The sequence below is a fragment of the Pseudophryne corroboree genome, chromosome 6, assembly GCF_028390025.1.
Source record: "Pseudophryne corroboree isolate aPseCor3 chromosome 6, aPseCor3.hap2, whole genome shotgun sequence".
Lineage (NCBI taxonomy): Eukaryota > Metazoa > Chordata > Amphibia > Anura > Myobatrachidae > Pseudophryne > Pseudophryne corroboree.
In genome coordinates, this window is record NC_086449.1 from 624324515 (window position 1) to 624343142 (window position 18628).

At 48.0% G+C, this 18628-nt stretch overlaps 1 protein-coding gene across 3 annotated transcripts in view; it reads right to left on the reverse strand.

Moving 5' to 3' along the window:
* RBM27 (RNA binding motif protein 27) overlaps window positions 1-18628 on the reverse strand; it is a 455159-nt gene that overhangs the window by 206156 nt on the left and 230375 nt on the right. For all 3 annotated transcript variants that reach the window (XM_063928111.1, XM_063928110.1, XM_063928112.1), the window contains one exon: window positions 15705-15953. In XM_063928111.1, the coding sequence (XP_063784181.1) occupies window positions 15705-15953 (249 nt within the window). The remainder of the gene's footprint in view (window positions 1-15704; window positions 15954-18628) is intronic.

Here is an 18628-nt window from a genome sequence, read left to right on the forward strand (position 1 = left end):
GTTTTCTTATTGTTAGTTCAGAAAGCCTCCTCAACCTGCTCAGGTGTTGTATCCACAATATTCAACACATCTCTAATGGCCTCAATCATCGACTGCAACCTTTTTGCAAGAGATGCCGCCCCCCGCAGCACATCTTCATCACCGTCAGCCGTGTCAGAATCGGTATCCATGTCATCCTGCAAAATCTGGGTAAGAGCACGTTTATGAGAGTGTACGCTAGAGGGCCCTAAAGGAACAGAACCGGACCAAACTGCCATAGAGTTCTGTAAGACCTGAGTTGCAGTTTCATTCTGTGTAACCCTAGTAGAAATCTGAGAAATCATAGTTTTGATAGAGGCTAACCACTCAGGCTCCCTTGCAGGGACCTGCGCTAAAACAGTACAATCCTGATTACATGGAATGGGCTCATCCGGAGAGGAATTATCCTCTGCAGCATATGACAGAGTCCCTGGACATAGTTTTATGGAGACAACAAACACTCCACACACACACACACACACACACACACACACACACACACAGGGAAGAGGCAGACAGAGTTTCCCCCCTAAGAATGCCAAGAGAGACACAGAGATTGGAGACAACCCACACACAGCGCTTCAGGATATAGAGAAACCCCTATCCAGCACTTACTGTGCGCCTTAATAGGTTACACAGTATAGATATACAGCCTCCACCCCCCTGCCTTCAATCCCCTGGTACCAAACAAGGCAGCAGGAGTTAATCTGGAGGGACAACTCTCCCTGTCAGCGCTTCTGCAGGCAGGAAAATGGCGCTGAACGCTGCTGGGTCCGCTGAGAAGCGCTGCCCACTTTCATGTCGCTGCTTCCCGCTCTTCTGAAGATTATACTGGCCTGAGGAATTGTGCTGGCAGCGATCCTGGGACCCTGACAGGCTTGCTGGACAGTGTAGGGTGTAGGCGCTGGCTCAGGGCGCCCCTCACAGTGCCGCACCATGTACCACTGAGCCCCGGAGCGCAGTTAGTACTGCGCTCCCTACCCTGTTGCCACCATCTTCACAACAGCTCCCCGCTTGCCAGGGGGCCTGGTGACTAACTCGCCACTGATCTTCTAGCTCTGTAAGGGGGTAGCGGCATGCTGCTGGGGTGAGCGATCCCCTGTGGCGGCAAACGTTCAATCCCCTCAGGAGCTCAGTGTCCTATCAGCGGAGATAGTGGCTCAGACCCCGCAGGGAGCTCCCCTAGCTGTGACCGGCTCCTCCGGGCTTATTTTCTAAACAGAGTCTGGTAGGAGGGACATTGAGGGAGGAGCCAGCCCACACCCTCAAACTCTTAAAGTGCCAATGGCTCCTAGTGGACCAGTCTATAACCCATGGTACTAATGTGGACGCCAGCATCCTCTAGGACGTAAGAGAAATTAACACTTGTATAGCGCCAATTGTTTGCAGGGGCTGAGCCAGATAACGAGACCTTGCCAAGCCTGTCCAGCAATTAAATCATTAACATAATTTTCTGCATGGAGTTCACAAAAAGGAGATTCTAATTTACCCACCTGGAGTTACACCACCAGCTGTGGCAGGCAGATCCAGAAATTGGTGCACTATAGGGAAAAACAAATCTGGCCACTCATTGACAGAAGACAGTTCGAACTGTCCTAAGTAAATTCTGCAATGAATCAAACACACATCTTGATGCAAGCAGGTTTTGCCATATGGGCTGCGTTCTCTCCAGAACAGCTTAGAGCTTGATCTCTAGTGTTGCAAGCAGTAGAGTGGCCAGTGCCGGAAAAGGGGCGAGTGCCTGACCACACACCTCTAGGAAACAGCCAAAAGTCGAACTAAATTTACACACCTGCCCACAGCAAGTGAACCCAGGTGAAAATAATGCAGCACCACATGCCACTCCTCTGCAGTGTCCTGAGGAAATAGCTAACACAGGGAGAAGTGATTATGTTGGTGGTTGACAAAAGGTCTATGCAATGGAACAATATATATACTCATGTATTTGTATTCTAGACCAACTTGCTAATTGCCACATTCACACTTATTAACGTTACAATTATACTTATGTTTTTTTGGTGTAATGTATTGATATGTTAAGCTACAGCGGGTAAAAATAAGATTTTAAACCTACCGGTAAATCTTTTTCTCGTAGTCCGTAGAGGATGCTGGGGACTCCGTAAGGACCACGGGGTAGACGGGCTCCGCAGGAGACATGGGCACTTTAAGAAAGACTGTAGGTATGGGTGTGCACTGGCTCCTTCCTCTATGCCCCCCCCCCCCCCCCCCCCCCCCTCCAGACCTCAGTTAGAGAAACTGTGCCCAGAGGAGACGGACAGTACGAGGAAAGGATTTTTGCTAAACCAAGGGCAAGATTCATACCAGCCCACACCATTCACACTGTATAACTTGTGTATAAACTAACCAGTTAAGAGTATGAAAAAACAACATAGCATCAGTCGGAGACCGATGAAAACTACAACATAACCCTTATGTAAGCAAAACTATATACAAGTCTTGCAGAAGTAGTCCGCACTTGGGACGGGCGCCCAGCATCCTCTACGGACTACGAGAAAAAGAATTACCGGTAGGTTTAAAATCTTATTTTCTCTTACGTCCTAGAGGATGCTGGGGACTCCGCAAGGACCATGGGGATTACACCAAAGCTCCCAAACGGGCGGGAGAGTGCTGATGACTCTGCAGCACCGATTGAGCAAACAGGAGGTCCTCCCCAGCCAGGGTATCAAACTTATAGAACTTTGCAAATGTGTTTGAACCCGACCAAGTGGCAGCTCGGCACAGCTGTAGTGCAGAGACCCCTCGGGCAGCCGCCCAAGACGAGCCCACCTTCCTAGTGGAATGGGCCTTGACCGATTTTGGCAACGGCAATCCAGCCGCCGCATGTGCCTGCTGAATCGTGTTACAGATCCAGTGAGCAATAGTCTGCTTTGAAGCAGGAGCGCCAACCTTGTTGGCTGCATACAGGACAAACAGTGCTTCTGTTTTTCCGACTCTAGCCTTTCTGGCCACGTAAATTTTCTAAGCCCTGACCACATCAAGGGACTCGGAATCCTCCAAGACTCGTGTAGCCACAGGCACCACAATAGGTTGGTTCATATGAAAAGACGACACCACCTTAGGCAAAAAGTGAGGACGGGTCCGCAATTCCGCTCTATCCATATGGAAAACTAGATAGGGGCTTTTATGAGACAAAGCTGCCAATTCCGACACTCACCTAGCCAAAGCCAAGGCTAACAACATGACCACTTTCCAAGTGAGATATTTTAACTCCACTGTTTTAAGTGGTTCAAACCAGTGCGACTTAAGGAAACAACACCACGTTAAGGTCCCAAGGCGCCACCGGAGGTACAAAAGGAGGCTGAATATGCAGCACTCCCTTCACAAAAGTCTGTACTTCTGGGAGAGAAGCAAATACTTTTTGAAAGAAAATGGATAAGGCCGAAATCTGAACCTTAATGGAGCCTAATTTTAGGCCCAAATTCACTCCAGTTTGTAGGAAGTGAAGGAAACGGCCCAGATGGAATTCTTCCGTAGGAGCATTCCTGGCCTCACACCAAGAAACATATTTTCGCCATATACAGTGATAATGTTTAGCTGTCACGTCCTTCCTAGCCTTTATCAGAGTAGGAATGACCTCATCCGGTATGCCCTTGATCCGGCGTTCAACCGCCATGCCGTCAAACGCAGCCGCAGTAAGTCTTGGAACAGACAGGGCCCCTGTTGCAACAGGTCCTGTCTTAGAGGAAGAGGCCACGGATCTTCTGTGAGCATCTCCTGCAGATACGGATACCCGGCCCTTCGTGTCCAATCTGGAACAATGAGAATTGTCTGTACTCCTCTTTTTCTTATTATTCTCAACACCTTTGGGATGAGAGGAAGAGGAGTTAACACATAGACCGACTGGAACACCCATAGTGTCACTAGGGCGTCTCCAGCTACCGCCTGAGGGTCTCTTGACCTGGCGCAATACCTCTACAGCTTTTTGTTGAGGCGGGACGCCATCATGTCTATCTGGGCAGTCCCCACTGACTTGCAATCTGTGCGAAGACTTTCTGATGAAGTCCCCACTCTCCTGGATGCAGGTCGTGTCTGCTGAGGAAATCTGCTTGCCAGTTGTCCACTCCCGACCGTGCGCTTACATGATTTTCCGCCCAGCAAAGAATCCTGGTGGCTTCCGCCATTGCCATTATGCTCCTTGTGCCGCCCCAGCGGTTTACATGAGCCACTGCGGTGATGTTGTCTGACTGGATCAGAAATGGTAAGCCGCGAAGCAAGATCTCCGCTTGACGAAGGGCGTTGTATATGGCCCTCAGCTCCAGGACGTTGATGTGAAGACAAGTGTCTTGACTTGACCAAAGACCCTGGAAGTTTCTTCCTTGTGTGACTGCTCCCCAACCTCGGAGGCTCGCGTCCGTGGTCACCAGAACCCAGTCCTGAATGCCGAACCTGCGGCGCTCTAGAAGGTGAGCACGCTGCATCCACCACAGGAGGGATACCTTGGCCCTGGGGGACAGTGTGATCAACTGATGCATCTGTAGATGTGACATGGACCACTTGTCCAGTAGGTCCCATTGGAAGGTCCTCGCATGGAACCTGCCGAACTGAATGGCCTCGTAAGATGCCACCATCTTTCCCAGGACTCGAGTGCAGTGATGCACTGACACCTGTTTTGGTTTCAATAGGTTCCTGACCAGAGTCATGAGTTCTTGAACCTTTACCGTTGGAAGATAAACCCTTTTCTGGTCTGTATCCAGAATCATGCCCAAGAAGATCAGACGAGTCGTAGGAACCAGCTGCAACTTCGGGATATTGAGAATCCAGCCGTGTCGCTGTAACACCTTCAGTGAAAGTGACACGCTGCTCAGTAACTGCTCTCGTGATCTCGCTTTTATGAGGAGATCATCCAAGTACGGGATAATTGTGACACCATGCTTGCGCAGGAGCACCATCATTTCCGCCATTACCTTGGTGAAAATTCTCGGGGCCGTGGAAAGCCCAAACGGCAACGTCTGAAATTGGTAATGACAGTCCTGTACCGCAAATCTCAGGTACGCCTGATGAGGTGGATATATGGGAACATGAAGGTACGCATCCTTTATGTCCAGAGATACCATAAAATCCCCCCTTCCCAGGCTGACGATGACCGCCCTGAGCGATTCCATCCTGAAATTGAACCTTTTCAAGTATAGGTTCAGGGATTTTAAATTTAAAATGGGTCTGACCGAACCGTCCGGTTTCGGGACTACAAACAGGGTTGAGTAATATCCCCTCCCTTGTTGAAGTAGGGGAACCTTGACCACCACCTGTTAAAGATACAATTTGTGAATTGCATTTCCCACTATCTCCCTTTCTGGGGAAGAAGTCAGCAGGACCGATTTGAAAAAAAACGGCGAGGAGGCACCTCTTCGAATTCCAGCTTGTAACCCTGAGAAACAATTTCTATTGCCCAGGGATCCACCTGTGAGTGAACCCAGATGTGGCTGAAAATTCGAAGACGTGCCCCCACTGGGGCGGACTCCCTTAGCGGAGCCCCAGCGTCATGCGGTGGATTTTGTAGAGGCCAGGGAGGACTTCTGTTCCTGGGAACTAGCTGTGTTGTGCAGCTTTTTCCCTCTGCCCTTACCTCTGGCAAGAAAGAACGCACCTCATACTCTCTTGTTTCTTGTGACCGAAAGGACTGCATTTGATAATGTGGTGCTTTCTTAGGCTGTGAGGGAATATAAGGCAAAAAATGTTTTATTTACCAGCTGTAGTTGTGGAGACCAGGTCCGATAGACCTTCCCCAAACAATTCCTCACCCTTGTAAGGTAAAAGGCCTCTTTGAGTCGGCATCACCTGTCCATTGCCAGGTCCATAGGACTCGTCTAGCAGAAATCGACATAGCGTTGAATCTAGAACCCAGTAGGCCAATATCTCTTTGAGCATCTCTCATATATAAGACAGCATCGTTACTATGACCCCGGGTCAAGAAAATGGTACCCTTATCCAGGGTAACAATTTCCGTCGATAAGGTACCTATCCACGCTGCTACAGCGCTACAAACTCCAGCCGACACTATTGCCGGTCTGAGTAAGGTACTAGAATGTGTGTAAATGGACTTTAAGGTAGCCTGCTGTTTGCGATCAGCAGGATCTCTGAGGGTAGCCATATCTTGGGATGGCAGCTTTACTATTTTGGATTCTCACCGTATCCTGTCCTTAGTCGGGAAAGGATGCACCCTAAGAATCCTTTTTGGAATCTGCAGTTTATTGTCTGGAGATTCCCAAGCCTTTTCAATAACTCGTTCATGAGATGGGGGAAAGGTTACCTCAGGTTTCTTTACCCTATACATGTGTACCGTCGTGTCAGGGACAGGGGGTTTCTCTGTGATATGCAAAAATAAGATTTTACTTACCGATAAATCTATTTCTCGTAGTCCGTAGTGGATGCTGGGGACTCCGTCAGGACCATGGGGATTAGCGGCTCCGCAGGAGACAGGGCACAAAAATAAAGCTTTAGGATCAGGTGGTGTGCACTGGCTCCTCCCCCTATGACCCTCCTCCAAGCCTCAGTTAGGATACTGTGCCCGGACGAGCGTACACAATAAGGAAGGATTTTGAATCCCGGGTAAGACTCATACCAGCCACACCAATCACACCGTACAACTTGTGATCTGAACCCAGTTAACAGTATGACAAACGTAGGAGCCTCTGAACAGACGGCTCATAACAATAACAACCCGATTTTTTTGTAACAATAACTATGTACAAGTATTGCAGACAATCCGCACTTGGGATGGGCGCCCAGCATCCACTACGGACTACGAGAAATAGATTTATCGGTAAGTAAAATCTTATTTTCTCTGACGTCCTAGTGGATGCTGGGGACTCCGTCAGGACCATGGGGATTATACCAAAGCTCCCAAACGGGCGGGAGAGTGCGGATGACTCTGCAGCACCGAATGAGAGAACTCCAGGTCCTCTTTAGACAGGGTATCAAATTTGTAGAATTTTACAAACGTGTTCTCCCCCGACCACGTAGCTGCTCGGCAGAGTTGCAATGCCGAGACCCCTCGGGCAGCCGCCCAGGATGAGCCCACCTTCCTTGTGGAATGGGCCTTGACAGATTTAGGCTGTGGCAGGCCTGCCACAGAATGTGCAAGTTGAATTGTGCTACAAATCCAACGAGCAATCGTCTGCTTAGAAGCAGGAGCACCCAGCTTGTTGGGTGCATATAGTATAAACAGCGAGTCAGATTTTCTGACTCCAGCCGTCCTTGAAATATATATTCTCAATGCCCGGACAACGTCCAGCAACTTGGAATCCTCCAAATCGCTAGTAGCCGCAGGCACCACAATAGGCTGGTTCAGATGAAACGCTGACACCACCTTAGGCAGAAAATGAGGACGCGTCCGCAGTTCTGCCCTGTCCGAATGGAAAATCAGATATGGGCTTTTATACGATAAAGCCGCCAATTCTGATACTCTCCTGGCTGAAGCCAGGGCCAGTAGCATGGTTACTTTCCACGTAAGATATTTCAAATCCACCGATTTGAGTGGCTCAAACCAATGGGGTTTGAGAAAATCCAAAACTACATTAAGGTCCCACGGAGCCACAGGGGGCACCACCGGGGGCTGTATATGTAGTACTCCTTTAACAAAAGTCTGGACTTCAGGAACTGAAGCCAATTCTTTCTGGAAGAAAATCGACAGGGCCGAAATTTGAACCTTAATGGACCCCAATTTGAGGCCCATAGACAATCCTGTTTGTAGGAAATGCAGGAATCGACCCAGTTGAAATTCCTCCGTGGGGACCTTCCTGGCCTCACACCACGCAACATTTTCTCCAAATGCGGTGATAATGTTGTGCAGTCACCTCCTTCCTGGCTTTAACCAGTGTAGGAATGACCTCTTCCGGAATGCCTTTTTCCCTTAGAATTCGGCGTTCAACCGCCACGCCGTCAAACGCAGCCGCGGTAAGTCTTGGAATAGACACGGTCCCTGCTGAATCAGGTCCCGCCTTAGAGGTAGAGGCCACGGATTTTCCGTGAGCATCTCCTGAAGTTCCGGGTACCAAGTTCTTCTTGGCCAATCCGGAGCCACGAGTATCGTTCTTACTCCCCTTTGCCGTATAATTCTCAGTACTTTGGGTATGAGAGGCAGAGGAGGAAACACATACACTGACTGGAACACCCACGGTGTTACCAGAGCGTCCACAGCTATTGCCTGAGGGTCTCTTGACCTGGCGCAATACCTGTCCAGTTTTTTGTTGAGGCGAGACGCCATCATATCCACCTTTGGTTTTTCCCAACGGTTCACAATCATGTGGAAGACTTCTGGATGAAGTCCCCACTCTCCCGGGTGTAGATCGTGTCTGCTGAGGAAGTCTGCTTCCCAGTTGTCCACTCCCGGAATAAACACTGCTGACAGTGCTATCACATGATCTTCCGCCCAGCGAAGAATCCTTGCAGCTTCTGTCATTGCTCTCCTGCTTCTTGTGCCGCCCTGTCTGTTTACGTGGGCGACTGCCGTGATGTTGTCCGACTGGATCAACACCGGCTGACCCTGAAGCAGGGGTTTTGCCAGACTTAGAGCATTGTAAATCGCTCTTAGCTCCAGTATATTTATGTGAAGAGACATCTCCAGGCTTGACCATACTCCCTGGAAGTTTCTTCCCTGTGTGATCGCTCCCCAGCCTCTCAGACTGGCATCCGTGGTCACCAGGACCCAGTCCTGTATGCCGAATCTGCGGCCTTCTAACAGATGAGCACTCTGCAACCACCACAGAAGAGACACCCTTGTCCGTGGCGATAAGGTTATCCGCTGATGCATCTGCAGATGCGATCCGGACCATTTGTCCAGCAGATCCCACTGAAAAGTTCGTGCGTGGAATCTGCCGAATGGGATTGCTTCGTAAGAAGCCACCATCTTTCCCAGGACTCTTGTGCATTGATGCACAGACACTTTTCCTGGTTTTAGGAGGTTCCTGACAAGTTCGGATAACTCCTTGGCTTTCTCCTCCGGAAGAAACACCTTTTTCTGAACCTTGTCCAGAATCATTCCCAGGAACAGCAGACGTGTTGTCGGGGTCAACTGAGATTTTGGAAAATTCAGAATCCACCCGTGTTGTTGCAGCACTACTTGGGTTAGTGCTACTCCGTCCTCCAGCTGTTCTCTGGACCTTGCCCTTATCAGGAGATCGTCCAAGTAAGTGATAATTAATACGCCTCTTCTTCGCAGAAGAATCATCATTTCGGCCATTACCTTGGTAAAGACCCGAGGTGCCGTGGACAATCCAAACGGCAGCGTCTGAAACTGATAATGACAGTTTTGCACCACGAACCTGAGGTACCCTTGATGTGAAGGGCAAATTGGGACATGCAGGTAAGCATCTTTTATGTCCAGGGACACCATAAAGTCCCCTTCTTCCAGATTCGCTATCACTGCTCTGAGTGATTCCATCTTGAACTTGAATTTTTGTATGTACAGGTTCAAAGATTTCAGATTTAGAATAGGTCTTACCGAGCCGTCCGGCTTCGGTACCACAAATAGCGTGGAGTAATACCCCTTTCCCTGTTGTAGGAGGGGTACCTTGACTATCACCTGCTGAGAAAACAGCTTGTGAATGGCTTCCAATACCGTCGCCCTGTCTGAGGGAGACGTTGGCAAAGCAGACTTTAGGAACCGGCGAGGGGGAGACTTCTCGAATTCCAACCTGTAACCCTGAGATACTACCTGCAGGATCCAGGGGTCCACCTGTGAGCAAGCCCACTGCGCGCTGAAATTCTTGAGTCGACCCCCCACCGTTCCTGAGTCCGCTTGTAAAGCCCCAGCGTCATGCTGCGGGCTTTGCAGAACCCGCAGAGGGCTTCTGTTCCTGGGAAGGAGCTGCTTGCTGCCCTCTCTTACCCTTTCCTCTGCCTCGGGGCAGATATGACTGTCCTTTTGCCCGCTTGTTCTTATAGGACCGAAAGGACTGCGGCTGAAAAGACGGTGTCTTTTTCTGTTGGGAGGGGGTCTGAGGTAAAAAGGTGGATTTCCCGGCCGTTGCCGTGGCCACCAGATCCGATAGACCGACGCCAAATAATTCCTCCCCTTTATACGGCAATACTTCCATATGCCGTTTGGAATCCGCATCACCTGACCACTGTCGTGTCCATAAACTTCTTCTGGCAGATATGGACATCGCACTTACTCTCGATGCCAGAGTGCAAATATCCCTCTGAGCATCTCGCATATAAAGAAAAGCATCCTTTAATTGCTCTAAAGTCTGTAAAATACTGTCCCTATCCAGGGTATCAATATTTTCAGTCAGGGAATCCGACCAGACCACCCCAGCACTGCACATCCAGGCTGAGGCGATGGCTGGTCGCAGTATAACACCAGTATGTGTATATACTTTTTAGGGTAGTTTCCAGCCTCCTATCAGCTGGATCCTTGAGGGCGGCCGTATCAGGAGACGGTAACGCCACTTGTTTTGATAAGCGTGTGAGCGCCTTATCCACCTTAGGGGGTGTTTCCCAGCGCGCCCTAACCTCTGGCGGGAAAGGGTATAATGCCAATAACTTTTTTGAAATTAGCCCTTTTCTATCTGGGTTAACCCACGCTTCATCACATACATCATTCAATTCCTCTGATTCAGGAAAAACTACAGGTAGTTTTTTCACCCCCCACATAATACCCCTTTTTGTGGTACTTGTAGTATCAGAGATATGCAAAGCCTCCTTCATTGCCGTGATCATATAACGTGTGGCCCTACTGGAAAATACGTTTGTTTCTTCACCGTCGACACTAGATTCAGTGTCCGTGTCTGGGTCTGTATCGACCGACTGAGGTAAAGGGCGTTTTACAGCCCCTGACGGTGTCTGAGACGCCTGGGCAGGTACTAACTGGTTTGACGGCCGTCTCATGTCGTCAACTGATTTTTGTAATGTGCTGACATTATCACGTAATTCCATAAACAGAGCCATCCATTCCGGTGTCGACTCCCTAGGGGGTGACATCACCATTACCGGCAATTGCTCTGCCTCCACACCAACATCGTCCTCATACATGTCGACACACACGTACCGACACACAGCAGACACACAGGGAATGCTCTATTGAAGACAGGACCCCACTAGCCCTTTGGGGAGACAGAGGGAGAGTTTGCCAGCACACACCCAAGCGCTATAATATATATGGGAACAACCCTATATAAGTGTTGTATCCTTATAGCAGCTTAAATATAGTAATATCGCCAAAAAAAAGTGCCCCCCCTCTCTGTGGGAGCCTTCCTCACAGCGGAGCTGAGCAGGAAAATGGCGCTGTGTGCCGAGGAGAATAAGCCCCGCCCCCTATTTCGGCGGGCTCTTCTCCGGAGTTTGTGAGATCTGGCAGGGGTTAAATACATCCATATAGCCTCAAGGGCTATATGTGATGTATTTTTAGCCATAAAAAGGTATTATACATTGCTGCCCAGGGCGCCCCCCCAGCGCCCTGCACCCTCCGTGACCGCTGTGTGAAGTGTGCTGACAACAATGGCGCACAGCTGCAGTGCTGTGCGCTACCTCAGGAAGACTGAAAAGTCTTCTGCCGCCTGCTTCTGGACCTCTTCCATCTTCGGCATCTGCAAGGGGGGTCGGCGGCGCGGCTCCGGGACGAACCCCAGGGTGAGACCTGTGTTCCGACTCCCTCTGGAGCTAATGGTGTCCAGTAGCCTAAGAAGCCAATCCATCCTGCACGCAGGTGAGTTCACTTCTCTCCCCTAAGTCCCTCGATGCAGTGAGCCTGTTGCCAGCAGGACTCACTGAAAATAAAAAACCTAAAAACTTTTTCTAAGCAGCTCTTTAGGAGAGCCACCTAGATTGCACCCTGCTCGGACGGGCACAAAAACCTAACCTAACTGAGGCTTGGAGGAGGGTCATAGGGGGAGGAGCCAGTGCACACCACCTGATCCTAAAGCTTTATTTTTGTGCCCCGTCTCCTGCGGAGCCGCTAATCCCCATGGTCCTGACGGAGTCCCCAGCATCCACTAGGACGTCAGAGAAACATCTTTTATTACAATAATCATTTATTGAATACTATTTGCCAATTCTGGCTGTAACTTTGCATCATTGTAGTCGACACAGGAGTCAGAATCCGTGTCGGCGTCAGTGTCCACTATTTTGGATAGTGTGCGCATTTGAGACCCCGGAGGTCCCTGTGACATAGGGGAAAGGCAGGGTTTGACGCCTGTACATTCCCTAGACTCAGTGCAATAAATTCACATTAGCACTAAAACATTCCACATATCCAATCAGTCAGGTGTCGGTGTTGCCGACGGAGACACCACAGTCCTTAACTCCACCTCCTCCCTATGAGAGCCTTTTACCTCAGACATGCCGACACACGCGTACCGACACACCACACACTCAGGGAATCCTCTTATCTGAAGACAGTTCCCCCACAAGGCCCTTTGGAGAGACAGAGAGAAAGTATGCCAGCACACACCCCAGCGCTATATGACCCAGGGAAAAAAACACACAATATGTTTACCCAGATAGTGCTGTAATCTTGTGCCAAATTATGTGCCCCCCCCTTCTTTAAAACCCTCTTGCACTGTGGATAAGCAGGGGAGAGTCCGGGGAGCTTCCTCTCAGCGCTGTGCTGTGGAGAAAATGGCGCTGGTGAGTGCTGAGGAAGAAGCCCCGCCCCCTCAGCGGCGGGCTTCTGTCCCGCTAAAATATATAAAACACTGGCGGGGGCTCTTTATATATACAGTGCCTAGCTGTATATATCTACTTTTGCCAGAAATGAGGTTATATTGCCCCCCCCCCTCCCTCCCCCCCTCCTTGCCCTGCACCCTTACAGTGACTGCCGTTTGTGTGTGCTGTGTGGGAGCAATGGCGCACAGCTTAACTGCTGTGCGTTACCTCAGTGAAGATCTGAACTCTTCTGCCGCCTCTGAAGTCTTCTTTCTTCTCATACTCACCCGGCTTCTATCTTCCGGCTCTGTGAGGAGGACGGCGGCGCGGCTCCGGGACAAACTCCAGGGTGAGACCTGTGTTCCGACTCCCTCTGGAGCTAATGGTGTCCAGTAGCCTAAGAAGCAGAGCCTTGAAACTCACAGAAGGTCTGCTTCTCTCTCCTCAGTCCCACGATGCAGGGAGTCTGTTGCCAGCAGGCTCCCTGAAAATAAAAAACCTAACAAAATACTTTCTTTCAGGAAACTCAGGAGAGCTCCCTGTAATGCACCCAGTCTCCTCTGGGCACAGTAGTAAACTGATGTCTGAAGGGGGGGCATAGAGGGAGGAGCCAGTGCACACCCATACCTAAAGTCTTTTTTAAAGTGCCCATGTCTCCTGCGGAGCCCGTCTATCCCCATGGTCTTTACGGAGTCCACAGCATCCTCTAGGACGTAAGAGAAATAAGTATTGAATACATCAACATTTTTCTCAGTTAATAGATTTGTAATGGGGCTATTGGAATGACATTTTCACTAAAATGTCAGCAACAACCCATGCAATGACATCAAACCATAGATGTTCATAAATTAAGTTACAGTATGTATAATAATGTGAAATGACACATGGAAAAAGTATTTAACACTTACTGAAATGTATTTAATACTTTGTACAAAGACCTTTGTTGTTAATGACAGCTACTGTATGGAGAAACTAGTCACACGCATTGCTCAGGTGTGATTTTGGCCTATTCTTCCACACAGTCTGCAAATCTAGAAGGATCAGTGGGAATCTTCTATCAACTCAGATCTTTAGTTCTCTCCATAGATTTTTTAATAGGATTCAAGTCAGGTGACTGGCTGGGCCATTCTAGCCGCTGTGTTGTAGCGGCTGCAGCACTCGGCGGTGCCCGGAGCTTCACCAGCGGTTTCACTCTCCTTTTGCCAGGCGCTGTATCGGATGGCATGCAGCGCCTGGTGGAAGTAGTAAACATCGCCTGTGAAGCGTACGGTTGAAAATCGCTGGTTAGGGTAAGTTTAGGGCAAGTTTAGGGTCAGCGGAAAGCACAGCTCACACTGTGCCACCAACGCTTCCCAAAGCATTGTATATCATATTAATCCCTACAAAGAGTCTGAAAAGAGCTGCAAACATATTGCACTGTTTTTAATAGATCTGTCTCATGTTCATTTACTATTTTTTTCTTGACACATATACTCTTAATAGCGCTTGACATCTGATTAACATGCTTTTTATTCAGCAATGGAGTCTTGTGCGGTGATGGTGCATACAGGCCATGGCAGTTGAGTGCATTACTTATTGTTTGCTTTGCAACAATTCTACCTGCTAATTCCAGGTCTTTTTGAAGCGCTCTACAAGTGGTCCTCGACTCTGACAACTCTTGATAATTCTTTTCACTCCTCTGTCACAAATCTTGCGAGGAGCACCTGGTCATGGCCGGTTTATGGTGAAATTATGTGCTCTCCACTTCCGGATTATGGCTAACAGTGCTCACTGGAACATTAAGTAGTTTAGGAATCCATCTATCACCAATGCCATCAGTATGTTTTGCAATAATAAGGTTGCAAACGTCTTGACAAAGCTCTTTGCTTTTACCCATCATGAGAGGTTTCTTCTGTGACACCTTGGTAATGAGGTAATGAGATTATAGGCCATCAGTTGGGTGTGAACCACCTTACATTAATTTGCACTGACAAGGGGCAGGATTGCTTTCTAATTACAGATAGATTTCAGTTGGCATCTTGGCTGTTCATGCCTTTTGCACCTCCCTTTCTTCATGTGTTCAATATTTCCCGTGTAATTTCAATTATTACACATAACTTCATTTATGGACTTCTATGGTTTGTTTTCTTAGCATGTGTGGATTGCATAAATTGTTGCTGACATTTGGTGAAAATTTCATTACAATAGCCCCATTACAAAAATATTTACTGAGAAAAATTTTGATGTATGCAATACTTTTTAACCTGCTGTATTGTCTTTCGCCCTCAATATAGCTGGGCCTTGTTTCTTTCAAGAAAATTTTTTTTTTTAACTTTTTTTTTAATGGAGACAAAACTGCATGATAGTGGAGGAGGCAGCCAGCACATAAGTTTACTTTTGAGATTATGCTTGTTCTCGGAGGAGCACCTCATAGACACCATTATCTACCAGTCTCCCACAAATAGAATGAAAGAGAAAATTAAGTTTATTGCATCAACAGCAGATGTGGACCAACCAAATAATTTCAATTTTTTGTACATTTGAACTAGTAAAACATTATAGGGGGGGGGGGGGGGGGGGGGGGGGGGAAGGGTAGGCAGCCAATAGGCATAACTATAATGGGTGCGTTTCCAGTTGGGCCCACACCACACTCCTACTACACTTTCATCTCTGGCACCATAGAAATCACTGTGAAAATAGTGTGGCTGCCATTTTCACAAAGTTCCGTGCATGAGCGGCAGAGGAAGCACCAGGAACATGGTGCGTGTGGGCTGGGTTCTCATAGACCCATACAGTAGACTAACACACGGGTTTCCTCCACTCTTAAACCATCCATGGGGAAGCCATTATGCAGGTGATCGAAAAGTCATGAAAATGCAGTCCGTCCATTCAGAACAAACCAGAGGTTACGTCAAACACAATATTTATGAGACGTAACCAAGTGAGCCAAGAGACATACTACTTTGTTGCCAATGGAAAGACTGCATTCATGTATATTTGATCAGCTTACAATACAGTACTTCTATTTCCACTGTTTGTACATCAAGAGAGTTCTTTAAATCACAGAGTAGCATCACATGCATCTATCGCGCAAAACACATTACCTTTTGCAGGTGCCCCTGTCCAGCAGCTTGAAGAGAGGCCTGCGTGTTCTGAATAGTGTGTGCTGTATGGTGGTGCGTCAAATGCTGTTGAGGCTGCTGAGAGGACTGCTGCTCATTATTTTCCCTGTGCCACAGCACCCGAATAAATCGGTTGTTTAAAACTGCTTGTGTACTAGATATCGCTCTCCTGGCTTCCTCATTTGTCAAGTACTGGATGAGTGCACCTTCAGGATCTCCTTGGAAAGCAACCTTATAATGTAAATGGAAAAATATACTAGTTAGAGAACTTTAAATACTTATTGTCCTGTAAGAAAGACATTGTTTATTAATGACGCAACATAATATGTACATCCAGTTGATCTTTATATAAAATTGCATACAATGCAACAGTGTGAGTTGCAATTCACAAGAACCCAGGCTCTAGGTCAACGCATGCGCTTTCGCGCTCTGAGGACACTGGTGACATGAGGGCACATGCAGCCGCGGCTGAAGGATGGAAGAGAGGCGCGGAATGAAAATACAATGCTATCTGCCACTGATAGTGTGAAAAGTAATACATATATTGTCAATAATATGTACACAGTTGAGAAATGCAAAATAGATATAGCCTATAAGTATCTTTTTGGAGTACAGTATAAAGGTTATTCACCTTATTATTTACACCGTGTACTGTTCATTAAGGGATGGAGGGTGGGGGCAAATAGTGTTGATGAGAATATATCTCTGTACCGCCTATCAATAGTACACAGTGAGAATAGGATAGTGTGTCATAATGACGAGATCTGTGTGTGTTAGTCTCTCTTTTGTGGTCCCCTCCCCTGACCACTCGCCCTGGGTTACACAACCTGCTATCCCCCAGTCTCCTTTAGGTGAACAGACATGTACATTTCACAGCCTGTCTCACTCACCTATGGGTCAGTGTTTGTATACACATAATGGAAGTTGCTCAATCAACATAGAACTTTTCTGGCGAGGACGGATGGGTGGTGGTGGGGAGGGGATTTATGCGACGAGGGGATACTCAAAAATGAAAAGCACAATCAAGGGGTACGGAAGAGGGAAAAAAAAGGTTGTTGACCGTTGCTCTAGGTGATTTTTTCAGATAAGGTTGTCTAACTTAATGTAGCTTTCTGCTACCTGTATTGGCATGACAAGTAATTAAATAAATGCTAATGAATCATGCTGATCTGCACTTTATACTGTATTGATTACTATCCACAAATAAAGTTAAAAACCACACTAAACAGAAAAAAAAGTATGCTAATCTCCATCATTAGTCATCCTTTAAGACACTCTCTGTATAGAACATTTCTGGGCCTTTCAGACTACAGCCAAACGCCATGTGACAGCACACTCACTACTGATACCAAAGTCCCCACTGAGAATAAGCCACTCCAAGCTTTGTTGTCAAAGAATCATATGTAAAAATATGGCCGCTTTGGCCAAAAATAAATAAATAAGAATTTACTCACCGGTAATTCTATTTCTCGTAGTCCGTAGTGGATGCTGGGAACTCCGTAAGGACCATGGGGAATAGACGGGCTCCGCAGGAGACTGGGCACTCTAAAAAAAAGATTAGGTACTATCTGGTGTGCACTGGCTCCTCCCTCTATGCCCCTCCTCCAGACCTCAGTTAGGGAAACTGTGCCCGGAAGAGCTGACACAATAAGGAAAGGATTTGGAATCCCGGGTAAGACTCATACCAGCCACACCAATCACACCGTACAACTCGTGAAACTATACCCAGTTAACAGTATGAATAATAACTGAGCCTCACGAACAGATGGCTCATAACAATAACCCTTTAGTTAGGCAATAACTATATACAAGTATTGCAGACAATCCGCACTTGGGATGGGCGCCCAGCATCCACTACGGACTACGAGAAATAGAATTACCGGTGAGTAAATTCTTATTTTCTCTGACGTCCTAGTGGATGCTGGGAACTCCGTAAGGACCATGGGAATTATACCAAAGCTCCCAAACGGGCGGGAGAGTGCGGATGACTCTGCAGCACCGAATGAGCAAACTCAAGGTCCTCCTCAGCCAGGGTATCAAACTTGTAGAATTTTGCAAACGTGTTTGATCCCGACCAGGTAGCAGCTCGGCAAAGTTGTAAAGCCGAGACCCCTCGGACAGCCGCCCAAGAAGAGCCCCCTTTCTCGTGGAATGGGCTTTTACTGATTTAGGATGCGGCAGTCCAGCCGCAGAATGTGCAAGTTGAATCGTGGAGCAGATCCAGCGAGCAATAGTCTGCTTAGAAGCAGGAGCACCCAGGCTTGTTGGGTGCATGCAGGATAAACAGCGAGGCAGTTTTTCTGACTCTAGCCGTTCTTGGAAACATAGATTTTCAGGGCCCCGACTACGTCCAGCAACTTGGAGGCCTCCAAGTCCCGAGTAGTCGCAGGCACCACAATAGGGTGGTTCAAATGAAACGCTGATACCACCTTAGGGAGGAATTGGGGACGCGTCCTCAATTCTGCTCTGTCCATATGGAAGATCAGATAGGGGCTTTTACAGGACAAAGCCGCCAATTCTGACACCCGCCTAGCCGAAGCCAAGGCCAAAAGCATGACCACTTTCCACGTGAGATATTTTAATTCCACGGTCTGAAGTGGCTCAAACCAATGTGATTTTAGGAAATCCAACACAACGTTGAGATCCCAAGGTGCCACTGGGGCACAAAAGGGGGCTGAATATGCAGCACTCCCTTAACAAACGTCTGAACTTCAGGCAGTGAAGCCAGTTCTTTTTGAAAGAAAATAGACAGGGCCGAAATCTGGACTTTTAGGCCCATAGTCACTCCTGACTGTAGGAAGTGTAGAAATCGACCCAGCTGAAATTCTTCTGTGGGGGCCTTCATAGCCTCACACCAAGCAACATATTTTCGCCATATGCGGTGATAATGCTTTGCTGTCACATCT